General features: G+C 36.2%; 1 protein-coding gene across 5 annotated transcripts; it reads left to right on the top strand.

The window, feature by feature from the left end:
* On the top strand, positions 1-27,768 carry LOC113712198 (uncharacterized). Of its 5 annotated transcripts, none has more exons than XR_011821885.1 (28): positions 3-274; positions 367-580; positions 1,998-2,157; positions 3,145-3,237; positions 5,410-5,512; positions 5,678-5,849; positions 11,158-11,332; positions 12,977-13,105; positions 13,200-13,787; positions 13,925-14,566; positions 15,520-15,591; positions 17,289-17,402; positions 17,470-17,703; positions 18,520-18,567; positions 18,786-18,932; positions 19,841-20,005; positions 20,162-20,224; positions 21,558-21,668; positions 21,765-21,848; positions 21,996-22,043; positions 22,564-22,638; positions 24,130-24,225; positions 24,478-24,558; positions 24,636-24,707; positions 26,069-26,113; positions 26,220-26,343; positions 26,452-26,555; positions 27,136-27,768. XR_011821885.1 is itself a non-coding variant. In XM_027235517.2 (28 exons), the coding sequence occupies exons 2-28, from the start codon at positions 375-377 to the stop codon at positions 27,251-27,253; spliced, it is 4,029 nt and encodes a 1,342-aa protein (XP_027091318.2). In that variant the 5' UTR covers positions 17-274; positions 367-374; the 3' UTR covers positions 27,254-27,768. The 5 variants fall into 5 exon arrangements, 3 of the variants coding, with proteins under 3 accessions (XP_071923382.1, XP_027091317.2, XP_027091318.2); XM_027235517.2 differs by having other exon boundaries at positions 17-274; positions 26,260-26,343; XM_072067281.1 differs by lacking the exon at positions 367-580 and having other exon boundaries at positions 15-274; positions 26,260-26,343.
* Positions 27,769-27,827: the final 59 nt, after the last annotated feature.

Below are 27,827 nucleotides of genomic sequence, written 5' to 3'. Positions count from 1 at the left end.
CGAGATAAAAACCCACCTGGCTGTTTCATAAACCGCCCAAGAAAACGGAAGTTAGAAGATCCAGAATTTTTGGACCTAAAATAAAAGATGAATGAAGCACAGTCAAATCCAAGTTGTCCAATTGGGCCCAATTTATATGACTATATAGTCCCGGACCACTAGACCTCAACCTCTCAAAAATTTTTTAGTTCCAAAAATTTCTCCGATTTTTCTCCTTTCTCCGATTACCCTTCTTAAAACTGCCCGGTGACAGCGTCTCTGCAACGAGCTGCCGGTAATTGACGTTACAAAAAATTTTAAATTGCTTCTCATTCAAAACTCTAGAAATATTTTTAGTACTATTTAGCTTAATTTAATCGGAATTAGGTTGAGGCATGGCGGCACCACCGCCGCGGGAGCAGGCGATGGCTTTACTTGCCGCCGCAAACAACCACGGCGATTTGGCAGTAAAGATATCGTCTTTGAAGCAAGCAAAAGATATTCTGTTAGCGGCTGAGCCGTTTCAAGCCGCCGAACTATTTCCTTTTCTGGTCGAGCTTCAGTCATCGCCTGAAAGTCTCGTTCGAAAAACCCTTGTTGAGTATGTTTTACATTTGAAATTCTTAAAATTTCACCGATATTAAAGGAAAAGTTTAATACATTGTCTTCTTTAACGTGTAACCCTGATACCTTGTTATTCTGCTTCTCGGTTTAGCTTAAATTTTGTTGAATGTCATTTTACAATTCAAATGGAGATGCAAAGTGTGTTCTTAGAAACTTAATTGTGTTCACTAGTATAATTCAAGAAGTTCTTAGTATCTGCTTTTTGTCCTTTTTTTATGATGAATTTTTAATAATTTTGTAAGATGATAGATAGCCGGTGTAAATTTGATTTATTTGTCCATTTTGTTTTAAGTTCTGATGAAATTTTCATTTTATGCGCGAAAGGATTTTCTTCATTTATTTGGCATTCAGTTTGGTAGGAAGGCATTTTATGCCAGAAAAAAGAAACTGACAATGCTGCTTTTTTATTTTTTGAAAGCATGCAATTCACTAGATTTACAGAATTAACATTTTAAATTGAAATTTTTGGTGATGGTGTATAATGGATAAGTACATGCAATTTATGTACATGAGCATGGTAAGGAAATGTACTTATAATTAAATTACCTTACATAGATGATTGAGGTTGTGGCTTGAGTGGTGGGCTAAGATGCTACCGTTGTTCCCATAGACATACACTGCCGGATCATTGATAAACTTGTAGAGTAAGGAAATAGGTTTATCTTCATAAGCAAATAACATTATTAGAAAATAAAAGGGAACATTCTCATGGAAGTGTTTATCTTAGTAACTAAGATGCTGCCATTGTTCCTATGGACATACACTTGCAGATCATTGATAAACTTGTAGAGTAAGGAAATAAGTTTATCTTAGTAAGCAAATAACATTATTAGAAAATAAAAGGGAACATTCTCATGGAAGTGTTTATTTTAGTAACTAAGATGCTGCCGTTGTTCCTATGGACATACACTGGCAGATCATTGATAAACTTGTAGAGTAAGGAAATAGGTTTATATTGGTAAGCAAATAACATTATTAGAAAATAAAAGGGAACATTCTCATGGAAGTGTTTGAGTGACCAAGTTGATTAGAGCCATTTCCTTGTTGTGGTTTGTCTGGACCTTAAAATTTGTTTCAACATGTTGACAGATTGTTGATGGCACTTATCTGTTAGGCATATCAGAAAAAAGCTTTGAGTTATGAATCAGAAATAAAGAGATGTTTTTGATGAAAAGAAAGAGGATATCACATTCATGTTTTTCTGTTTTTGCTCCTTTTTTATGTGTCTGGTATAAGGTTCGTTAGGTGCCATTTTTGCTTTACATCATGTAGATTCTGTTCTTCTCCTGCTCCCCTGCCCTTCTTCCCCCCCCCCCCCCCCCCCATATTGGATTTCCTGTATCATTGTTTATGTTTGTTTTCATTATTTTGACTGCTGGCTATACGGTTTGCAGTGTAATTGAGGACATTGGGTTGAAAGCATTGGAGCATTTTTCCGTACTAATGCCAGTTTTAATGACATTCTTAAAAGATGAAAATGCTATGGTCGTGAAGCAATCCATAATTACAGGCACGGGTATCTTTTGTAGTGTGTTGGAGGAGTTATCATTGCAGGTTTGTATCCTCTCTATAGTGTGTTGAAAATATGCCAAAAAGCTCTACTAGCTCATGAAGCTCTCTCTCTCTCTCTCTCTCTCGCTTTTTTGACTAGTTACTTATGATAAGTTTCCTTTTTAGAAATTTGTTTTTGTTACTTATTCTAATATCCCAATATGTCTAGCTAAAGGTTTTTGGTTGAATTTCAACCTTCTGGTGGACAATTTATGGTTTACTATTTTATAGCATTAAAGACTGCCCTGGGTGGATACTGATTACTTTACATCCTTTCCTTTTTATTATAAATAGTTGAATTGAAGAGGTAAATACAAATGTAATTCTGTAGAGAGAGGCATAGTTTAGAAGGAATAAGTGTTAGTAATAATCTTATAACATACTGGAACTGAAGATGGTTATGTTGTATATAGAATATTATTGCGCATTTCAATTTCACTTTTTACTTTGAAGCATGTTTATCTTGTTCAGTTGTATAGCCCAGTCTAGATTTGATTTATTTATCTAAGTTTTGCAAATGTACTCTCCAACAACCATCTTATACTTATTAAAAAATACCGTTGCTCTTAGTTGATTTCTTTTTTTAACCTGAAGAAGCAGCATCATGTGACCTGGGGTCTATTCCATCTTTACAAATATGTCAACAAATTTCTTTTTGGAAAACGTAATCTATCTTTGACTACTATTTGAAGAGAAAAATCCAGTTAAAGGTGGAGTTATTTAATTTATGCATGTACTAGTACCATCCTGTTGGACGCACTAATGCTGGGCATGTGGTGCTAATTTTGCACCAAGGCTGCCACACGTTCAATGTACAGATGACGAGCTTTGTATTTTTTTTGTTTTTAATGTATTCATAGTTTCAATGGGCTACATTGGAAGCTCAAGCCTATTCATCTAGTATCTCCTGTCTTCTTTTATGTCATTTCTAGTTGGAATCTTGTCTACTACATGAGGGTTTTCATAAACTGTATCTTGAAAACTGTGTAGTTTCTCCGGCGTGGCACTGTTGAGATGTGGCTTGAAGACCTTTGGACATCAATGGTTAAATTCAAGGAAGCTGTTCTTGACATACTTTTTGAGGTATGGGTAATGGTCCATGTATGATGTCTTTTTGTCAGTCCTTGAATGTTTCACTTGTATTAATTGCATTGACTGCTATGGATTTTTTTTCTTTTTGTTTTGGGTTTTTAGTTCGGAATCCACTGCAGAAGATTTAGCCTTTGGTGACTTGTTAGATTCCTGGGAAGTCATGAAAGTTTTGTTATGACATGAAACTGGTGGCAACAATAAGTATGGTTTTAAGTCATAAAAAGTATGATTTTAAGTCAAAAAAGATGGCATGAAATTCATTTACAAGTCACAATTAAGCCTGCGACTATGTAGACGGTGACCCTTGTTCACGTGTCACAATTGATCTTTGTGACTATTTGATTCCTTGTGACTTGTAAATGAGGGTCACTGTGTGCATAGTCACAACAAATGTCATAACTATTAGTTGTGACTTAAATTCATCCCTTTTATATCTTAAAACCATACTTATTGTTACTACCACCAGTTTCATGTCATAAAAGAAAGTTTTTGTGACTTTTGCAATCTGACAAGTTGCCAAAACCTAAGTTTTTGGTTTGGAATTGATTAACTTTAAGGTGTTTACACTGAAAAGTTTGGTCAACTCTGTGAATGGACTTCCTGATTTAGTATCTGTATTCAAGGAGTTGGAGGCATGATTGCCATAGCCTTTGCCATGTTTACTGTTCTCTCTTCCAATCTTTCTGTCATCAGAAGGTTGCATAGCCTTGGTTTTGTCTTTGAATTCTCATGTTTGAAGATCTGGTTGCACATATTTGTGGCAAGAGTGCAATAGTTTCAGCTTTTCTGCTTCTCCACCTTAGGAGGTGTAATCGCACAATGTTGTTGCCTACAGTTGGTCGTCAGTATCTTTCAAAGTTTATGTTGACTTAGACCCCTTCATTTGCCTGCCAAATTGCATTGAATTCTACCTTTTTTTTATTGCATTTTACTCTGTGAAGAAAATTTTTGGTAATGCGTTGATGTAAAAAACTTTTTTGACATACAAAAGAAGAGACTAAGAAATTAGTGTTATTAGTTGGGAGCTTGTATCAAATTCACTATGTTGAACTACCTGACTATGATTGTCTAAAGTTGGAGAAAAGTAAAACGTAGTAGTAGCTGCAATTGAAGGATAATATTGCATAAGAAAAGAATACCGTAAAAGCAGACTTCAGATTTTTGGAGATTATTGTTATTTTCCTCAAAGAATCTGATTGAGGGATATTCTAACATTGGAGGGAAAGCAAAAGCTGGAAAATTTGTCAATGACTAAAGGTTGGTCTGACTTTCTAAAGTTGGAGAAACACAAACATATCAGTAGTTTCAATTGAAGGATAATATGCATTAGAAAAAGATTTCTATACAAGCAGGCTAGAAATTTGGGAGATTGTTGTAAATCTTCTTGAAGGAATCATATTGAGGGATATACTAACATTAAAAAGAAGAGAAAATGCTAGAAAAATTGTGAATATGACTAAGCACGAGTCATACAATCTATATCCTTTTTTTGAAGTAATGTTGGATGATACAGAATTAAAAGAGTCTTCAGCTTTTGTGCAGTTAATATGGAATGAAAGAAATAGATTATTACAAACACAGAATAGATATTGAGAAGAAAATTTTTTTTTTTTTTTTGCATCACATCTTTTTCTGGAGGAAAGAAGCCACCTGTCTAGAACCTTGGTTGTCTTTCTTTGATTTCTTAGATGATCTTTGTTCTTAGGTATACTTTTTTATGCTTTTGTGATTTGCTTTTTCAAAAAAGAAGATTAAATGAGAGAGAAGCACTTCTAGGATTGCTGAGAGACTTTAGGCAGTTAATTGATGGTACAAAATGCTAGCATGTAAAGGAAAGTAGCATAGTGCTGAGTATCGTTTGTGAATTTTCCGTCAAAGAGCATTGTATAATTTTATGTGCTTAGGTGTTTATTTGTTTTTCTTTTTCCAACTTTTTAATCAAGACATATGCTGTACTTTTCGATACTCTTGCTTAATCTGGATGACAAATGTAAATTGTTTGTATTCTTCTGATATGATAACATTTTTTTTGATGTGGAGAAAATTGCAACATTGTTTAAGCTGAAATATGAGACAAGCTTGATGTCTTATTTTCGGATGATATTTTCCAGATGTTGAGTATGGTGCACATACCTGACATAAAGTTTGCATATGTTTTTATAGGCTGCTCCTCTTGGCATAAAGATTCTGACAATAAAGTTCCTTGAAGTACAAATTTTACTTTTCACACCTGATAGAAATGACTCTGAAAGATCCGCAGGAGAAGGTATTGTATCTCATAGTCTGAAGATGCAGATATTAGCTTGTATTGGGAGTTCCAGATTGCACCGTCATTATTTATCATGTGACTTGTCTATGAGTTACTGTTCAATGTGTTATAGGCAATTCATTTTGATACTTTGGTGCAATGTTGATGCTGTCCTCGATGTAGGTATCGGAAGAGAAGGACAGGGGTTTAATATCTCATGGCTGGCTGGTCATCACCCTGTTCTGGATACAGCTATGCTTACATCAGATGCAAATAGATCTCTTGGGATTTTATTGGATTTGTTGCAATCAGCTAGCAATCTCCCTGGTTTATTAACAATATCTGTTGTTAATAGGTGAGCTTTAATGTCTTTTTTTGTGCTTTCATTCGATTCAAGGAGAAAATTTGTGATATCTTGCCTTCTTTTGTTTTATGATTTGAAGTCATGGAATGAAATTACCGTAAATAAGATTTCCAGTTTTGCATCCAATATGTTGGAAGGCTAAAAGGTTAAAAAAATATGTATTAACTAGTGTAATTTCTTGAATGACCTGGACACTAATATAAATTCTGTGTGTGGTGTAGAGAAAAAGATTTCAACATGCAGTTAGTTTTTTGTGTCAATGAAAACTAGATAGCTTCTTAATAGAGTAGTTTGAGAGGATTGATCAATATATCCATTCCATGGCTGGAATTTCATTGGCCAAAAAAAAAAAGAAAGGTATTATGCTTTCTAAACGAATGATGTTACTGAGCACTGAAATCTGTGTAGGATTGTCTTCGTTGAAATATATGTCAATTGGCAATGTTATGGTGGTTAAACAACATGATTACAGTAAGCTGTATTTTCTGCAATTTGGTTGTTTGGACAAATTTTAAAGGTTGACTTCTTAAGTTTTTAACTACTTCGTGCTTTTTTGGTTTATGAGAACTGATATGATATATGGAGCGTGGTCATTTAAGTTCTTTTTTCCTCTTGTTTTGATCGATTTCTTACTTATTTGGTATTTCTTACCCTTTGATTATGTGTGTTGTTTGACCTTCTATTGTTGTTGTATGTTATACATACAGAGGGAAATCTTGGTTTTCCTGTGAATAATTCAATTAGGTTTTGTGTTTTCTGCACTTAATCTTGAGAAAATTTAAACTGTCTTGGATGCCTGTCGTGATGCCAGCTACTAATGCTATTGTCCATTGATGATGTTTGTGGTTTTTAGTTTTTAGTGTTGGTAGAGGGCTATACTCCCTAATTGGAAATTGTCTGGATTCCTTTGCATTTGGGACTTAAAAGTTATGTTTGCTACATTACTTGAAGAATAGTACTTTTCTTTCTCATGAGTTACACTTGTCCTCTTTTGTTTTGCAGAAAGTAATAATCGTCCATCATACGTAAAGCTTTAAATAAATTCTTGATTGCACATAATAATTAATTTACTTTTTGAAATTTTGGAGGAAGCTTGGAAACAGGTTGTAGTTAAATTTTCAACTACATGTTCTGTTACTATTGCAGCAACCTCTCCAGCTTTTTAACACGGAGATATTGGCATGTTGCTTGGGATTGCTGAACTGGTGGTTCAGATAACCGAAGTATGAGTTTGCTGATGTCAACAACATTGGCGGATGATAGGACTAAGCAATGGATAAAATGGTCATCTCATTTGCTTTGATAACTTTTGGAGTTACAGACAAGCAATTAACGAATGCTATGTATATTGTTTTGAGAGGCCGTTACCAGTGTTTAGTAACTTGTGCTGTAAATGCATGCGGCTGCTGAGTGTTATACTCTGAGGGCTTTCGTAAATGTATTATTTTTTGATGACCTTTGACACACATATTACCAATGATAATGAAATTTTTTAATGGATGTTGGTTATATATGCTACTATTCATGGGCTTAGATCTATGAGCATGATCTTTATCTTCCACTTCCTGTTGTTTGATTTCAAACTCGATTCTGATATAGCTTTAATAACAAAAGTAGGTGAAATCTACAGATGTTGGCAACCCGCACTGAGAAACATCCTCCTTGTAGAGTGGTTATATAATTTCCTTCGTGAATCTTATATCTGTAAGTAGATCATTATAATGTGATTTGCTAACGACCTGATACTACTTTTCAGCGAGAGCAAAGCTTTTTGTTTGCATCAAGAAGACACACATATCACTTTTAATACAGTGAACTATGAACTGAAACCCTGTCTTTGCTTGAGTCGCGCTTGAACATTCTCAAAACCAGGATTTGGGAGTAACTCATTTCCTCTTTTACTTGTAATGAAGGTAACCTGTATCGGTTGTGCCAATCTTCAGGAGCATGGTACCTATTTGCCTTTTGTAACGAAAAAGGAATGAAACTGTACTACTTTACTACAGCTGACTCAGTCACAACAGTGTTGGAATTAGATATCAGCCAGTATTGACAATTAAATCATTACATGTATTCAATTGACGCTAAAAGTGCAATTTGTAAGTAATAGTTGATTGAAGCAGGAAAATGTTTCCTGTTGGTAAGAATTCTGCAGATATATGTTTTATAGGCAACAAAGAGATTGGACCATTTGAAGCACCAACAGTTTCTGGTGGTTGGTGTTGCTTTTTTGGTATGCAGAATCATTTTAGCAGCTTGAGAAGATTAATATATAGAAGCCACAGTAACAAGAAGTATTCTGATGAAGTATTATCCATGAGGATAACCTGAACAAATGAGAAGCATAATTGTTATGTTAACTAAATGACATCTGGTATTTTCCCATGAAGCAGCTGAGAAAACATTAGATTTAGGCATTTTTCTGACCCTGATAGATGAAGTACAAGTTTAGCTGGTATGGAAGCTTCTTTCATCTGAAGTGTGAGTCATGCTTAGAGGAACATCCAAAAGGAAGAGTTGGAGAGCAGCCAACATGGATGAATGCTTGTTGGTTGAAGTGAGGGATATTTAGGATACAATTTTTGTTGGGGTCATTGAAGAAGTTTGGTGGAAATTTGAGGACCTATCACTGAAATTTAGATGTGTCGAAGTGCCTACAGTTAATGTTTTTCTTATTAGCCCGTCATATTCTTGTGATTCAGAAATCTGACGCATTAGATTCATGCTTCTCAGATTCACTTGAAAAACTCTTTCTATTCCTACTTTAGGACTTTCCTAGAACGATTTTCATTTGTAATGCATGGATTTGCTGTTTCTTCCATGTTTCACTTGGTTAAAGCAGTTGCTAATCTTGAGGGAATAACTAGTTTTGTTGCCTGGGTGCATATGACTGTTGGAGAAGTTGCCTAACATGAGGTTAAGTAGTTATACATAAGTTGGAATTTGAAGTGAATTTAGTGCATCTGGTCGAGCATTTGCTTAGGGATGATCAATGGCATTAGTAGAATGCAGTCTTAGTGTTGAATAAAATCTGTTTGTCTCTTCTTTTGACTCTTTGCACATATTATTAATACTTGCTCTGTTGTTTGATAGATTGTTTATCTAATATGTGTGACTAATCAAAATTATTGTAGCATTTAACTGATTTTTGGCACTTTAGAACTCAATGTGTGTTTGCTACATAGGCAGTGAGATACATGTAATTGCTTTCCCATGCAGCGAATTATAGGGTCTTTTTGTGTTACAGTTATGCATTTCTCTGTCAGTTTCCTGTATAGTCCAAGTAGTCAATCTCCTTTCTGTTAACTTCTGATACTGTGATTGAGATGTTTCAACATGGTACATAATTATGGAGGAGGCAAGATTAGGTTTAGGAAGTGTTATCAACGGGTTTTTCACTTGAAAACAAGGCAACAATTGGATATAAAGTACGTTACAGGTTTCTCAAGTTATGGAGGAGGCAAGATCAGATTTGATAACACATCCTCTGTTTGGTGGATGCGTTATCAAATCTGTCTTATCATATTTGTGTGTTAAACATTGATTGCATTTGTGTGTTAAACTTGAATGTGGCAACTGTGTGATGGAAAGATAAAACAGGTTGAGTTTCTACATATAGGTTAGATCAAACTGGAAACTTTGTAGCATCACTGACTTTCTCACGGAATAAGTCCCAGCGCAGCCCAGCGTAACTCTTCAGAACTCCTGCTGCTGTTAATCTAGTTTGCTGGTGCCCATAGAAAAAAATTATACTGTCAATTGTTCCACTAATTGCCTTTGTCTTTAAGATGGTAGACTGGCTGTAACTTAATTTTCGAACTCTAATTTTCAGTTTTTTGTGCTTAATGGTTTTATATAACAGTTGTTGTATGTCACAAGGATTTAGGTCTTAAGTTGCTGCCAGAGTTGGGGTTGTTTACAATGAATGAGTAGTTGTAAGAGGTTGAATATTATGGCACAGAATGCATGGTCCTTTTAGGAGCACGCTCATGAGGTCGAATCATTAGCCTTTCTGTCTTGTTCTTCATCTGGATGTTGCTTGAGCTCTGATGGTGTCAGTGGAATGTAGCATTGCCTGAATGTTCTTTTAGAAAATTGTAGGAGAGGGTATCCAGTTAAGGCCAGAAGGTCGTTAACAAAGTTGATCCTGTATATGTTGAAGTGATGACAGTGATGTGAATTTTTCATATTTGGTGTCAACCTTGACACATCTGATATGTTGTCAACCCTGCTGTAAGTGTAGGATGGGATCTGCTCAAAACTCACAGAAAACTGTTACCTATAAACTATTGAATGTATTGAAAAAAGCTTTATATTCTCCTTGGCAGGTTTACCGGAGATGACAATAGGCAGAAATTCGATTTTCTAACAGGCAATTAACTTGATTATTTGCCTTTGCCTGGGAAGACAGGACATAATTTGTGATAGCATCGATAGTTTACTTTTAGTGTTTCATGCTTGTTTCAAATTGAAGCTTTGCAGGAACTTATCTGATAGTTAAATTAGTCAGCGTCCAGACAGTTTCAAACTCATCCTCCCTCTAATTTCTGAAACCGTTGTTTATTTGTGGCTAGTTTTCATTATTTTATGGAGTATTCTTAATCACTGTGAGTTTGCCTTGTAGTTGTAGAGTAACATGTTTACATTAAATTTGTAAAGTTCTCCAAATTTGTCAGCACCTTTTTGTCCCTTTGTTTCCCCTTTTTTCAGTGTATGTTGTGCTATTCTACTGATACACCTACAGACTTGTTCCTGCATCTTCTCTGCTGTTAACTGGTTTAAATTTGAGTCCAGTGAAACTCAATGTCCTCTGATCCTTTAGTTTGCAACCAATCATGTTGGACTAGAGCAGATTTATTGAAAAGATGGACTATTTGGCAAGCCATCTGCTGGCGAAGGCCACTGCACAACTGCACATTATATCATGATACGTGTGTATGGTGAAAGAATGGTGCATATATGGCTAAAACACGGACTAGATGCAATTCTGTGCCCAGATGATCTTCATATTATGAGAGACATTTGGTATTTGGGTTTGGGTAGGATTAAGCTCTCTTTATACTCCAGAAATTCTTCTTGTTTGTTGGTCATTTGTGGTATGTCTGGATGGCTTGTGCGGCTGCACTGCCATGTTGAAGGGTGTCATGTTCTTTCTATGGGATTTGAATGCTAATTCTTCTCAATTAATTAACTTAATGACTGTATTTTTGTGTCAAGTTCAGCTCTTAAATATAGTTGTATTGAGCTTTTCTTTCCCTGATGCCTCGTCTCAATATGTTGTTGCTTCCTTCTTTTGCAGTCTTGCAGTTATTGCAAGAAAACGGCCTACCAACTACAATCCCATACTTTCAGCACTGCTTGATTTTGATTCCAAATTTGAGATGACAAAGGGTGGCCATATTGCCAGTATCCAGTATTCGATACGAACTGCTTTTCTGGGTTTTCTAAGATGTTCCGACCCGGTCATGTTGGAGGTACCTAGCCTAGTCTAATGGCGTTCTTGGCCCTATTGTCTGCTTCTTTACCTTATTTATCTTGGATTTATTGAATTTCAGATTATTTACTTTGACACAATCATTTGACTATTTGAGTTTTTAAATCACCTTTTTGTTTGACGACATTTTGTTATTAATTAATTTTTGAAGAACAATGAAGCATAAAATTTTCATTTTATAGTGATTACGAGCATGTTTACCTGAGATGGTTAGACATCAAAATAATAAGGGTAAAATACCAAAAGACTCCTTGTGGTTTACTAAATGTTCAATTTTACTCCTTTTGATTTGGAAACCTACATAATAACTCCTTGTGGTTTCAACTAAATTAAAAATTGAACGGAAAGCCTAACGGTTGTATGTGAAATGTCAATATTGCCCTTGCTATACATGAAATGCCTTCCGTTCAATTTTCAATTTAATCGATACCACAGGGAGTTATAGTATAGTTTTTCAAACTAGAGGAGTTAAATTGAACATTCAGCAAATCAAGGGAGTTCATTTATACTAGGGTAATATTGATATTTCACGTACAACTGTTGGATTGGATGCTTTCCATCCAATTTTGAATTTAGTTGAAACCACAAGGAGTTATAGTGTAGGTTTCCAAACTAGAGGGAGTTAAATTGAATATTTGGCAAACTACAGGGAATTTTTTGGTATTTTACCCAAATAATAAAGAAAGCACAGCAGAGTTAGTAGCTAGAAGTATCAATCTCTGCTTAATCATTTATCACAGTTGTTTTATGATTTGCAAAGCTCATGCTACTAAAAATTCCTTTGCATATTATGTTTGCATTCTTTTTTTGTTTGAATATACCCCGCTTGCCTCTTGCATTTATCACAGTTGTTTGAAGTTGTTTATTCTTCTTATTTTGCTTAAATCTGCTAAAATATCAAAGTTTTAAATTTTAGTGATGGTTTTGGTCTCAGCTTGTTAAGGTCATGTTATTACCCTGTCTTTGTCTCTCTTGATATCATCTAAATGGTGTATGAATACCAGGCTAAACAACTTCTAGCAGTTTTGGGATCAAAAGTTTTTCCAGCCAATGGTTTAGGTTCAACAAGTTTAACTTGATCTTCCCAGAGTTACTGTGTACTTGGTTTGAGCTGTGATATGCAGGTGTCTTTGATCATGGGTTTACTTGCAATATGGTCCATATGCTTGATATCTTCCTGATATTTGGTTCAAATTTTCAATATGAAGCATACCGTGCATGCTCGTATTCTCTCTTTGGTATTCTCGTATGAAAATCAGATCATTCAATTATTGATACGCAAAAAATTTCCCAAAAAGTATAAAATGACAATGAACTTAGAGATGCATGATGTTAGTTGTAGTGTTGATATCTTTATAAATATTCCTCAAGATAAGTTGATGAGGAAATTCTCACACTCAGCAGATTCCTTTTAAAATTAAAGAAGAGCTAAAAGCCAAAAGAAGAGGCGTAATCATAGTTTCAAGCCTAATATTTTGCTGGGTCTGATAATCCTCACTTCAGTTACTTATGCCTCCTAAAGTCCTAATGAATCCCTTGCTGGCTCTACTTAATCTTTCCCGCAAGTTCTTGTCATTGCTCACTTCCGAATCATAGGCTAAGTTTTGTTTTCCCTTGTTTCCAGTCAAGAGAGATATTGCTGAAGGCTTTGAGAGCAATGAATGCTGCGGATGCAGCTGATCAGGCTCTCCGACAAGTTGAAAAGATGATGAGAATTAATGGACGTGCTTCACGCGACTCTAGGCTGAGCAAGGTAATATACTTCAAAGAAGAAGATGTAGGCATTTTAAGAATCTCAACCGTTGATTCTATTTGCCATTTAATTTCTGAATTTTAATTTCTACCAGGATGAGCAACTGTCAGATCACTCGCCTGCTTCAGTGGATCATGGGAGGAAGAGGTCCTTATGTTTAGATAATGAAGATCCAGATGATAACAATGATGTAGCTCTAAAAAGAGGTCGTTATGGCTCTAATAACCACGTAGCTCCATCTGTTGACAAAAATGATTCAGGGCAAGATTTTGTAAATGGGGTGTCCCCAAAGGTTCCCTTATTGGACAGCAATTTGACCCCTGTTGAGCAAATGATTGCAATGATTGGTGCTCTAATTGCAGAAGGAGAAAGGGGTGTTGAATCTCTTGAAATTCTAATATCTAATATCCATCCAGATTTGTTGGCTGATATAGTCATAACTAATATGAGACACTTGCCTAAAAATCCTCCTCCTTTAACTAGACCATCTACTTCAGCTCGACAAGGTGATTCAAGCAGTCCATCTCAGAGTGTGGCACCAGTGGGCTCCACCGTTCTCGTGGAAGCTCCAGAAGTTGCAGCTCAAGTGCCTGTATCTTCATCAAATGCAATTAGCTCTTCATCCTTTGATATGTCTACTTCCAATAGTCTCCCTTCTGATTCAAAGCGCGATCCACGAAGAGTAAGCTTAATATCATTGTTGTTATCCTCCTAATCATGGTTTTAACATTGCCCTGGAGTTTTCCTTCTGCTGTTATTCATGTTGAATATATTAATAACTCAAGACAATGCTAATTTAACAATTGGTAAGTTCTCCAGGATCCTCGTCGTCTTGACCCAAGGCGTATGATGGCATCTGTTAGTGTGCCTGTGGCTTCTGCTTCAGAGGATAATTCAAATGCTACACAAACTGGTGGATTACAACTTCATGTGGATTCTTCTAGTCCTTTTATCAAGCCTCTTTCACCACCAGGAAACCTGAGCTCTGAAAGTATATTGGTTCCCATGATGCCTAAATCTGATGCTGGTTTGAGTTCACTAGAAACTTTGCCGACATATTATGTTGATCTGGTTACTGAAGAGGAAGCTGAGAAGGATGGATCAAGGGAAGTTGTTCCTGATGGAGAGGAAAAAGGTGCTTTGGAGGTTCCATCAGTCCCACTCATTGATGAGCAAGAGTTGGTGGGACAGTCATCATCAGAATTTACAATGGTGGATGAAGTTTACTCCCCACCGTCACTGGAAGCAGATGAACTTTCTCCTGCTATTTCTGACATGGAAGCCTCTGAGGATGCAAGTGTAGAGTTGCCCGTGCTTCCATCCTATATCAACTTGACTGAGAAACAGCAGAGCAATGCCACAACATTGGCAATTGAACGGATTTTTGGCTCTTACAAGAATTTGCGAGGCCCAGGTGACAAACAAATGCGCATGGCATTGCTTGCACGATTGGTGGCACAGGTGGGCCAATTTTTCTTCTGTGTACTGCTAATTTCATTGGTTAGTATACATGTATATTGCCTCGCTTTTCATATTTACAACTTATGATACTCAGCTGCACATCACTGAGTGTTTCTCCTGCATTGCAGGAATGTGGACCTCTGTATAGGTGTGGCACACTGCATGTTGCCCATTTCCTGTCCAAGTTATTTGAAATTTTCTCCTGGATTTGTAGGTTATGTGCTTGTAATTATGTGTTGTGGTTTTACTGAAAAGGACAGGGTGCAAAATGCATTTTGCATATTATGTCTGATGCTTAAGATACTTGCCCATTTTACCTTTGTAGACACACCCTAATAGAAGTTTATCATACTTTAATGTAAAGAGTCACTTAGTGGAAAGGAAGGCCAATATCTTTCCCATAATTGTAGAAGAATGACCATGATAATACACTGTTTCTTTGAAAGGCCAACCAATTAATGACCATCATTTCATTTAGAGTTGTAGGTGTGGAAGCGGAACCTAAGTCTGGCATATTAAGCCTCATTTTAGCATCCTGAATTGTCATTCTTGGTCGATTTTCTGTCTTTGTGAAAAAATAATAATAATAATTGGAGGAGTGGTTGTTTTGTTTGGGGGGGGGGGGGGAAGGGGAGGGTTTGGGATTTGTACATGGGCTAGTCTTTCAGCTGAGTTATATATAGATCTTTGTTTTAGCCTGGAATAAAAGATGAAGTGGAGTTGAAAGCTGATACCTGAAGTTCTTTACCTTTTTTACATTGATTGGCGTGTTAGAGCGTGTGTTCGGTCTGTTGTAATTTTCAATTGTAGCTTTTGACAATATTTGAATGAAGGTCATTAATACCCATCTTTTTCTTTCATTTTCATAATGTGATGTCTTCTTAAATAATGTGTGATGCTGATGATGTTATCTTAAATACCTTTTTGACTTCGAGGCATGATGTTTGCTCCAGATTGATGCTGCTGCTGATGATGGTATCGTGGCAATGCTAAAACAACTTGCTTTGGACTACCATCGCCAAAAGGTTCTTTCTGTTTCCAATATCATTTTAGTTACAATATGCATCACCTTTGGGGCCCTCTTGACCTCCAACTTCTGCTTACGTGTATGGGTAGCTAGTTCATATTCAGAAACCTCTGAGAAAATTTGTGTTTTGGCATCTGGTGATTGATCCATTTTGAGAATTACTTGGTCCTTACCCACTTCTTAACTTATGCATGAAGAAATACATGATTATTGCTCTTTGCATCCATTTAATGTATTTATTGTATCGGACGTTTAGGCATCTAGATGAGATGGTAATCTAAGCAGTATTACAGCAGGGGAAAATGTTGGGTGCAATTGTTATAGTGTTCTGTTGGTAATTCATGTGCTTGGCCTATTGAAAGATTCCAGCACTTAATGTGGATGGCCTGTAAGGGATTTACAAATAATGAAATTGACTGAGTTTTCTAACATTTTAAGCTATTAGGTGGGGTGGTTAGAAACTGGTCCTAATCAGGTTATTGAAGTAATTTGTTCCTTTTGAGCCTTTGAGAAAATGATTTATTCTGTTTAGATTGTTATCTGATTTTTGCTCAACAAAAATTATCATTTTGATTCTTGGCAGCCAGCACAATGATTCCATATGTTTTCACTGGAAGATCTGTGCTTATGTGCTTGGTGTATTTCTTGTTTGCTTTTGCCGTGAATTTTTGTTTGGACGTGCACATTGTGAAACCAGTTCTTATTTCATTAGCAAAATAATACATGGTCAATTTTATACTCAGTTTTGAATTATCTGTTTTTAAGAAATTCATGTTGTCTGCATTCAGAGTTTGTTCTGTCCCATCCCTCCCTCTCTCTCTGGCCCATCTTCATTTTGTCAATTTCGCCTCATGGTTTCTATCTAATCTAAATCTCTCCCACAAGCTACAAAGGAAGAAATCATGGTTATACCAATATATTATTGACGAAACTCTTGAGTGTAGGTTGCTGCCTAATATGGTCAGGCTTATGGTACATTTTCAATTGTAGCATAGGAACAGAAGAGAAGGAAAAAGGACAAAGGACAACAAATTAAACGAGAAAACAATACATGCTTGCAATCTCAGACCTTAGTCTTCTCTGCAAGAGGATAAACTTTATTAGTTTCTGGAGTCGTTGGTGTTACATTTCTTTCATGTTGTGGTTAAAAACTTTAAATCTTCCCCTTTTCTTTTTTCGGCTGTCAGCTTAATATATAAAGGTTGTTGCATAGATCTGTTGGTTTTGATTAAAACTTTCTTTGCCCTGTAATTGAAGGATAGGATCCTATAGTAGTCAGTCATAGACTGCTTGCAAAATTCTTTTGTCTGATGGACTACTCAGTCATGAGCTACATATCTTGTCTATCACGGTTTTGCTTTCTCCAAAATAAACAAATAATTTTGAAAAGGAACGCTTCAAAGTACTCTATTAGTTTTGGTAAAGCTTCTTTCATGCCATGCAGATATTTCAAACATTAATTTTTGAAGGGATGCTTATGAAATGTCTGGCAGGTTTCAGTTATTCTTTTAGCTTGCCAGCTGTATTTAATATTTCTAGGCGAAGGTATTTTTTATATTCATAGCCGATAGCAACTTCATGGTTACTGGCTAAATGAATACCTGTCCGTGTTTTAGAGAAATTTACCTTGTCAACTTCCGTTTAGATGGTTCTAATATATACTTATTCAATTGATACCTTTTTTTTAAACCTCAGGGGCATGAACTCGTCCTGCATGTGCTTTTCCACCTACATTCATTTATGTTATCAGATTCAGAAGAAACCTTGCCACTTGCTGCTACTGCCTATGAGAATTTCCTGACTGGAGTGGTACGGCTATCTTTAAGCAGCCCTATTCCTGTCATTTGAAATCACTTAAGTAGCTTGTCTTTTGTAGGCAAAATCCTTGCTGGAGAGTTTACCAGCCACTGACAAGTCATTCAGTCGTCTTCTTGGTGATGTTCCTCTTTTAACGGATTCTGTGATGAAACTTCTGGATGACTTGTGCTGTGAAAGATATTTGGCAAAAGATGCTTCTGATGACCGTGTTTCTCAAGGTCTGGGTGCTGTCTGGAGCTTGATTTTGGGGCGGCCACTTAATCGTCAGGCCTGCTTGGATATTGCTTTAAAGGTGCTTATACCATGGGAAATTTCCAGCCAAATTGTGCTTTTAATATTCCTGATTTGTGCATGCTCAAGTGCTGGGAATCTTCTTTAGTTCAGTTGTCTCTTTTTTTTTTGTGGGAATGTTCTCTTTCTCACTTATGAAGATAGTAAACGCCTGCACATTGAAGTTCTATGTTTTTACTTAGAATTACACAACTTATTTGTGCTCATCTGTTGCTCAGATCTGTGCATGGCTAGGGTGGATGGGTGGGGTTTCTCCAAAATGCTAATAAACCAAGTGAGAAGTGGCTAAAACTTTCTTGGTCGCATGTTTGCAACGAATTATGTAAGAATATTTGGATATAGAAGTTGACAATGACTACGGTCATTGTTGCAGGCTTTGGGGGTGGGAATCGAATTATGAGAGTACTTTTCAGCTGATTCCTAAATTCTAAAAGCTTTGGGTTCAGACTATTTCTTGAACTTGAAGAGGTTTTTTGGGGCTCCTGAAATCAGAATCTTGCTAAAATGGGAGAAGGAAAGAGGTTTACTGTGACTTTTTCATAACAAATCAAAAACTTGCGGCAGATTGTTCTTCTTCCAAGTCTGCATAGGACCAGGAGTATTTTAATGGTTACAATGGAAGATAGGCAGGGTTTTATGAGATCACAATGTTAGAATTTGTTATGTGGTCATATGTACAATATATACTGGTTAATTTAATGATCTGGAAAATTCATGTGCCATGAAAAACACGCAAACGGGCATGCAGAGTAGCATATTGGCATCTATGTTTTTGTTTTATATATTTGTTTGTGACTGACGCATTTGCACTTTGCAGTGTGCCGTCCATCCCCAGGACCACATTCGAGCAAAAGCTATCCGTCTGGTATGCATACTTGCAACTTGCAAATATTTGTGACTTGGCATCATTGTTGGATGTAGTAGTTTATTGCATTTTTATTTCAACTTTCCATTTCTGTTGGGTAGATGTTGTTGGCATTTCAACTTAAAAAATATTTAGTACATGTAAATATTAATTAGGCCAGTGAGGACTTGCCCTTTTTTACTTCATCTGCGCTTTCTGAACTCGTTTGTGACTGGCAGGTGGCAAAAAAACTCTATGTGCTTGGTTACATTTCAGAGAGCATTGAGCAGTTTGCAACGAGAATGTTCTTGTCCGCCATTGATCAACGTGCTTCAGATGTAGGCCTTTCTCAGTGTGGAGGGAGTGAACAGAGGGCAGAACCAGAGGTTTGAAGTTTGGCTTCTTATAGTTTTCATATCATTCATTTTCTAACTAGAATGAAATTAAAAAAAATTCTTTAAACAATGCAAGCATTTGCATGGTAGTTCTGTATATAACTTGAGATTGTGAAGTATTTAAACAAGAGATTTTTCTGCAATAATTGACGAGTGATGCTGTAAGCATAGAAGATTAAAAAGGAGTAAGGAAGCAAAAACTCTCCTTCAAGAAATATTTTGGTCCGTCAATAGAGTAGGTGGTAGTTGGCTTTGTTGTTCCAGTATGTCATCTCTTGCAGTGATGTATACAACAAACTAGGAAATTATACAACAAACATTTTTGTATAGCTTATTTTGTGGTTGGAGATGTCCTATGGAAACCTCTTTAGATGACTATTTACCGATTGATTGTATTGCTTATAATGATTATTTACTTTGTTTTGCCATGGTCTTCAACACTTAAAATCCTGTCTAAATGATTGCCCCAATTCATACCTTTGTTTTTTAGTGCTGCATTGAAATGCAAGAGGGTCTTACATTTCATCATATTGAATCATCTAGACACATGGTGTTAAAATCTGTGTGCCTATTTGCCTTGCATAGTTTAAGACAGTGAATTAGTTGAAGTTGGTTGCTTGTGTAATAAGTGTCAGAAAATGGTTAGCTGATCATAACGTATTTGGGACTGGGCTCCATTGTTTTTCCACTTCTAAATGTAGCGGTTTTCTGAAAATATTTTCTTTTCATGACTCCCAACTCTGTGTCCTTATGAGACAGCTTTTGAATATTTGATAGTTGTTACAACCATTATTCAAAATTACCTTTGACATTGCCATTTTTCATCGTCACATGTTTCTGTCTCCTAACACCTTCTTTCCTTTTTTTTTTCTTCCCCCTCTTTCTGTTTTCAATCTTAGGTGGGAAGCCAAGAAACATCTATTAGTGGTTCTCAAGTTTCAGAGCCAGGGGTATCTGAAATCGTCTCCATGAAGGGTGCAGAAATTGATACTCAAACTGAATCTGCAGTGACATTGGCTCATGCTCAGCAGCATGTGTCTCTGCTTTTTGCCTTATGCCCAAAGGTCGAGACAACTGTTTATTGTTCTTTAGTTTTTTACATGGTGGAGCTTGAAAAGCTATTTTTGTTCCCCCTACATCAGGAGTTCCAGTGATATATGTCTTCCTCACTCCTTGTTTGTTCTCTGTCTTCTTTCTCTTTTCTCCTTTTTTGTTTACAGAAACCTAGTCTCCTACGAATTGTATTTGATAATTATGCACGTTCTCCCAAGGCGATTAAGCAGGTCTTTTTCTACTCTTGACTTTGTTTTCTTACTTGTTCATTCAATCAAATATTCTGCCTTTGCATGTGGGATGATTTGTCATCGCTCATTACCTAGAACTTCATTGCTCTGGAGTTGTCTCACATGATCAGCACTTGTTGCCATCTGATGACCCTTCTTCAAGCCAGTGATGAACCATCAGAACCTGCATTTGTTATTTAACACCATTTCCCAGAATTTTATATTTGTTGTCTTCATGTTGTTATTGACAGGAATTAAGTCAAAATTCTGTGACCTTTTAGGCATCCAATTGACAAAGATAGAACAAGGTCATCGCTTCAAACTGGTTACTCAAAAGTGGTAATCAGTTTGTACTTAATGTACATTAAATTACAGCTGTTAGGAGTTAGTTTATCAAGGCCCATCATTCACTGGGTAATATGGTCAACAAATTTGTATGGTGGCCCCACACATCGATCTTTCCATTGACTGAACTCCGGCCTAGTTTTTCATATTGATTGGCATCAATCTGTGCTTTCTCCACAAGGGTTTAATCTCATTGTGGCTTTAACTATTCAATCTTCTATCCCTTTCTGGTTAAAAGAATATTCATTGACTTCAGATGTCCAGTCACTGTTGTAGAATAGTGGGTACCTCTTGTCCCTATATGAAGTTTCACATGGTTGATTGTGCATATAGTTATATTGTTAATGAGTTTGCTTGATTAACCCAGTCATCTACATTTTTTGATTTTCCTACTGCCTTTGTTGGCATAGTCATCTTTTTACGTTCAACTGACTGAGAACTCATGAAAATAAAAGGACATGACTGAGGAGAAGTAACTGAGATAAAGGAGTAAAAACTTGAAGGATGAAAAATTTCAGAAATGGAATTATATATGGATATTATTGTTATCGCTGGATGGTTCTTGTATTTCTGATGGTTGCAAGGACAAAAAGACTTTTGCCTTATTATAGGTTTAGACATGTTTATATGCTTGCTCTTGGCCATTTATGATATATAAACTAATTCCTCAATTGTTTGAATTTTTCTCCACCTTGTTGCCCTTTACTTGACATCTTAAAAAGATTATTTTTTTGGAAAAAAAAAATGTCCCATGTTATAAGAGTTTAGTTCTTTTGCCTGTGTCCTTTTAACTGCAACATTTACTACAAAACATAATTTTAAATATGTCCACTCTCCTATAGTGGAGGACTTGGCTATTTCTGACACTTGGACACAACCATAACAATTTATATGACTTTATGCTTCTAATTTGGCTCCTTTGTAATTACTTCTGCAATTTTCTTTTGGAAATATCTTGTCTTCACTAAATTTCTTTTTGTTAGTGTAGGCTGTACATCGCCATATTCCTGTTCTTATAAGGGCTTTTGGGTCCTCCTATTCTCAGCTGCTTGAAAAAATATCTGATCCACCCACAGGAAGTGAAAATCTTTTAACTCAGGTAGTCTCTTTGTTCTTGATTACTTGAACAGCTGGAAGTTGTCTTCCTCTTAATTCTTTTCCTTAAATAACGGTGACATGGTTTCTTCACTACTAGGTGATCAGTGTTCTATCCGAAGGGACAACACCTCCAGCTGATGTTATTGCCGTTGTCAAACTTTTATATGAAACAAAGCTGAAGGTTTTCAACTAAAGCATTTCCACATTCCAATGCCATTAGCACCAAGACCTCTCTCTCTCTCTCTCTCTCTCTCTCTCTCTCTCTCATTCATACGTTCACTTACAATATTTCTTGGTTGTCCATTCTTATGTTTCATTTCTGTTGCAGGATGCTACTATTCTCATTCCAATACTATCGTCATTTTCCAGAAAGGAGGTAGGCGGTGGTTCCTTATATATTTTCTTTCTAGTTAAACTACTGCAAATAATGTGTGTCAGTGGTCTTTTGATCTCAGTGATCTAGGTAAGACTTATTTGCCTTCTAGCTCTGATAATCAAAGACTAACCTCTAGCAATATGGAATTGTAGGTCCAAGAGTAGATGTTTGGCATTCTTTTAAGGCCTGATATGGCATGCATACTATTATTTTTAGCACTATAAATGCACCTTTTTCACGTTGGTTGTGTATATTAGGGTCACTTGCTGGCTTGCTTCAATTTTGCTTTTTCATCTTATTTTTTAGCTAACTGTTGTTTCTAGTTAGTGTCATGGACTTGTGGTTGTTCTTGTAGTTAAGTTTTTGGAGCACTTTGTATATCCAGCTCTAGGTTATTTTATTGCTATATTGAAGCAACCTTTAAATATATGGTGTGGATATAATTTGAATATGGGTAATCTTGAAGCTGACTATCTTTTTTAACCTTACAAAGGATAATGGATTGTTTCGTATGTATCAGGTTTTACCTATTTTTCCTCAGCTGGTTAACCTCCCATCAGATAAGTTTCAGACAGCACTTGCCCACATACTACAGGTATGAATTCATTCTTACTGTTACAGCTCTTTCTGTTTGCATCTTCTTATCATTTAAGATGTGTGTCTATACATGGTCATGCTTATGGCACCGGTGATGTCCCTTTCCTCCAATTTTCTTGTTCTCTATTTCTTTTGGAATGTCCTAAACAATATTCAACCATTCAAAATGGAATAGGCAGGTGAAATTCTCAATGTTTCTTTATGAACTGTTGCTTTTTTCTATGTGGAAGTAGTTAAGTGGTTGGTTTAATGAAGATATTTCCACTGCATGTTAAGTTAGATTTGTTTCTGTAGGGGAGGATTGGGTTGGGTGGTAAGTTGGGAGAGATTGAAAGTAGGAGGTCCTGGGTTCAAGACCTGCCACTTACAAAAAATTAAAAAGAAAAAAAGTTAGTTTTGTTTCTTGTCAAGGGAGTATATTGCTTACACAACATACACACATAGCACATACTGTTGATCAGCTTGAGGAATACCGTGGCAACATCACTATCCGCTGTAATTATCCTTTCCACCATGCTTTTACATGATAACATCTCAGGGATGGACGTCATCTGTACAATTTATCTTTAGTTTCGACATTTAGAGGACACACAGCATCCAGTGAAAATGATCATCGAACATGTCCCGAAATTTCTTGTCTGAGATTTTTAACAAAGAACTGATTTAGAACCTTCTTGAGGATTACTGACTGAATAACAGATATTCTTATACTTGATAACCTATGAAATCATTAAACCAAATGAAAAATGTGCTGTAAATGCAATAGATATATCTCACATTAGGCCATTTTTATCCAACATTAAGTTTATCAGGATTACTTTCAATTGTTTCCTCATTGTATAGCTCTTGTGCATGTTTGTCTACTTATGTTTGAGTGTTGCATAGTCATAATAAACTACAGCTTAATTGTATTTTCTCAATTCAATTATTTTTTGCACATGTACAGGCATATATTCACGATTCTCCTCAAACCCCAACTGTTCAAATTTGTCTAAGTTTAATCCAATCAAACAAGTGGATTTTGCTTGTGAGATTACTGCGAGTAGCTTTTGATAGTGAACATATCCTTATTTCATCAATGTCTTTAGAAGATATTATATTTGCCTGTCTATGTCATGTTGTCTATCCTGATTTAAGAGGTATTCAGATGAAAATGCAGAATGTAAATACTATGTCTGCAAATATATGGTCATAGCTTATTAGTGGGAATTAAATAATTTTTACTGAGATGAAATATTAGTACTTGTGCTGTCAAACCTGGATTGTGCTGATTGATGTCTCTTGAGTCACTGTATTCATGTACGGTTGGTTGAATTTATTCTGAGCTGGCAAGCAATAGATAAATTTTAGCATTAGTCGGACTTTTAATTAACTGTCCAGAATTATTCATTTCTGGAAGTAACTTTAGCATCAATATTTGGTTGAATTCTATTCTAAGTTTCTCCAGTTTGGTGTCGGAAGTTTTCAGATTCAAAATGTTTCTTGGCAGGGTTCTGCTCATACAGGTCCCGCTTTGACACCGGCAGAAGTGATGGTGGCAATACACGACATTAATCCTGAAAGAGATCATCTTCCACTTAAAAAGGTTGGTATTTAGCAATGGCAATTCAAAATAATTTGGTTAGGTTTCATGGTTATCCACAACAGTGTCAGGAAAATGTGTATTGTTTATTTGGATTCCTAAGAATCCGAAGCAAGAGATTCCATCTTCAGCGAGCATATGCTTAGTGGAGTAAATGAATCTTTTTGTTTTTTCCTGGTTCTTATGATTTCCATCCGATGCTCATCAATCTACATAATTCACATCAGAAGCAATTTAACCTTTTTTGCCTTTCAGATTACAGATGCTTGCTCAGTGTGCTTTGAGCAGCGAACGGTTTTCACCCAGCAGGTCATGGCAAAGGCCTTAAATCAGATGGTATAAAAGTTTAAAGGATGTGCATGTTACAGCTTGTAAATTGGAGAATGGTTAGCTTATGCATATTTATTTTTTAGGTGGATCAAACTCCTCTACCACTTCTATTCATGAGGACTGTGATTCAAACTACTGATGCTTTCCCTGCTCTGGTAAAAATGTTTTTCCCTGTTCAGCTGCATTCCTTGACATCCTACTACCTTTCAGAGAATATGTTGTACTACCTCATAACTGAGCAAAAAAATGATGTTTCTCGAGATCAACTTTCTTAGGTTGTCGCTGGATGCAGGTCAGCTAACAAATGATTCCAATACGATGAGGACTAGAATTGAATAATCAATATGGAAAATTTGTGGAAGGCGCACACTTGTATGTTTATTCATGAAGAGGCAATGATTTTTGGCTGTTCATTCTAAAAGGGGATTTGTACTGTTTTGCACCTAAAGTCAGTGCAAACCCCATTTAAAATAAGTAAGCTTAAATTGTTACACTTTCCAAATTAGACATCCAGCCATGTCCTTTCCATCAAGTTCGTAATTTAGTACAGCAATTAAAACTTGGTTTTATTCAGTAATTATAAATTAAAAAAAAAATCCTAACTCACCATAAACTACAATGGAAAAATTTGTCAAGGACCATGCAGTACTACTTGTGGAATGGAGTGATGCCAAATAGAATGAGATGAATTATCAAAAGAAATTATTTTATCACTAACATGGTGGTCCCAAGTTGAAGTGGTGCCCATTAATGCCCTTTATGCAAGTTTTTAAGATATAGTATCCCAATGTCTTTTATGTGTGTCCGCAAATAAGCTATTTTATGTGCCAGCACTTAATTACTTTACTTCTTGCTAACAAGTTTTCATTACTGAGGTGTATGCTATGACAACTTTGTTGTTAAAGTTAACAAGAGCTAAAAATAAGTCCCAAAAAAGTGGTATTGCTAAAGCCTTTGAGGAGTCCTCTTATTCCATGTATGCATTTTCCTTTCTGTGTCCATGTACTTATTAATAATTGATGTTCCAATTCTCACACATAAGTGTTTGAGACTTGAAGAACAATTTTATTGTTAAAGTTAACAAGAGCTAAAAATAAGTCCAAAAAAGCGGTATTGCTAAAGCCTTTGAGTCGTCCTCTTATTCCATGTATTTATTCTCTTTCTTTGTCCATGTACTTATTCATAATTGATGTTCCAATTCTCAACGTAATTGTTTGAGACTAGAAGACTTGTATGGTGTTTCACTTCCGTGCTTTGAAAATATGGATATGCTCTTTACCTTTTGCTTTTTAAAAGGATAAGAGGTTCTTGTGCATGTTCTGTGAATGGAATAAAGAACTGAAGCAGGAATTTTGAAAATATTCCAAGCTAAGTAGATAACTAGGTTGCTATTTGTGAACAGGATATAACTATTATTTGTTTGCGATGGTATTGTGATTTCTTATTTGTGCATAATTCAGCTTTTTGATTAATGTAGTCGGCAATAAACAACAGCATGGTTTAACTTGATGTACAGGTGGATTTTGTCATGGAGTTACTGTCCAAACTTGTGAGTAGACAGGTATGTTCTGCTGTTCCTTTTCTTATTCTTCTTAAAAATTGTCATAGCCTGGATGTTTATTCAAGGTGAGGCTGAGAATAAGTTTGCTTGTAATTGGAATTTTCAGCCCGCCAATTTATGGCCTAGAGTTTGTGCATTGGCTGCAGGTATGGAGAATGCCAAAGCTGTGGGTAGGGTTTTTGAAATGTGTATCACAAACCCAGCCTCATTCCTTCCGTGTGTTACTGCAGGTAGCGTTTATATAATTTACCTAATGTATGATTGTATAATTCGGGTTTTGAATTCTGCATGCCATAATCTTCAACGTTCTTTTTTTGTTTCCCATGTTCTGTTTGCAGTTGCCATCACCCCAGCTTGAAAGTGCTCTTAACAAATATACTCACCTTCGAGGACCACTAGCTACCTATGCAAGCCAACCTAGTGTGAGAAATTCATTAACTAGGTAACGGGTGTTCTTGGAAATGATCATGCTTGGTTATGTTTCAAAGTACTCTCTGAAATTCTATTAGGAATATCTTCAATATTTTCTGGTTGCACCATCATTCTACTGACGGTTCAAAGTTTTTCTGGAAGTATATACGGTAGTAAAAAGGCAAAGGTGAATGGAAGGTGTATGTTTGACACTATTAACCATTATCAGTGTACTATTACTAATCTGAGTATCGTGATACTCCTGAGTTGTGTTAAAAATCTACTGAAATCAACCTGGAGAAACCAATACTCAAAAGTTCTGTGCACTGAAACTACTCCAAATTTGTAATCATATGGTTGTGGTATGCAATATTGTCTCCGAGCATAGCATTATCATATTAATTCAACTATCAGAAATTTTAAGTTTCATTCCTCTTAGCCAAAATAATGTCAACCTTCGTCTAAATAGTGCACTCCTGTCTGGTTGATATGAAGGTTTACTTTTCATGGTCTTGTTTAAAGCTGGTTGATCTCATTTTATGTCTTGGCAAGTATGGTGGGTGTCCTTCAGTTGTCTTGTCCAGTGAAAGTTCTGTGTTTGAATTTTGCAGATCAACGCTGGTACTTCTCAACCTTGTCGATGAACCACATCTGCAGAAATCACATCTTACATCTTCATTGCATCCCCCAGACACTAGCTCTTCCCTTCATGGAGCAATGCCAACGTGACCCTTATGTTTTCTGGAATCTGCAACACCAAACCTTTTTCTTCACTCTCTGGGAATTGCTTGATCCCAGGATTCCAGTCCCTGCAAGCTCGGTTGAAACTGGGAGTTCCGGCTCCAGCCAATATCTGCGTTACAATTTATTTGGAGCAAGGACTTCTAGTGCTGATCCCGAAAAGGTTGGACAATTCTGGGCCGTCACTCAGCACAAGGTGTTTTGGAAAAAATTTCCTGGGCGGAAATTCTCCCTCTGCACCAAATCATAGAATTTCTAATCACCGTGTCATAGCTTAGCGATTATGATCAATAAAGAAGTTTAATTTTTCTCAAAAGCTGTTGCTTGTAGACACGAGAGATTATTCGTTTATGGATTTTGCTTGCTTATTGTTTGCGATGATTTTTGCCCACGGACAAGCAAGCAGCAAATGATATTGGTGTACCCTCCCACTTAGTTTGGTTGGGAACTTACCCTTTTCCAGGAATGAGCATGCAATCCATCCAGAATGATTGAATCCCCTAGCATCCAGCCTTCTTAACACCCAGCAGCCCTTCAGAGTGGATTTAATTCAGCTTTTGTG

The sequence above is a fragment of the Coffea arabica genome, chromosome 10e (assembly GCF_036785885.1).
Source record: "Coffea arabica cultivar ET-39 chromosome 10e, Coffea Arabica ET-39 HiFi, whole genome shotgun sequence".
NCBI lineage: Eukaryota > Viridiplantae > Streptophyta > Magnoliopsida > Gentianales > Rubiaceae > Coffea > Coffea arabica.
This window is presented reverse-complemented; position numbering and strand designations above follow the sequence as displayed.

Bases quoted from the DNA above. Each gene is read 5' to 3' on its own strand.
- LOC113712198 (XM_027235516.2), top strand. From the start codon at position 375: ATGGCGGCACCACCGCCGCGGGAGCAGGCGATGGCTTTACTTGCCGCC. The intron at 581-1,997 runs GTATGTTTTACA...TACGGTTTGCAG, and splicing joins GTTCGAAAAACCCTTGTTGA to TGTAATTGAGGACATTGGGT. The intron at 11,333-12,976 runs GTACCTAGCCTA...CCTTGTTTCCAG, and splicing joins CCGACCCGGTCATGTTGGAG to TCAAGAGAGATATTGCTGAA.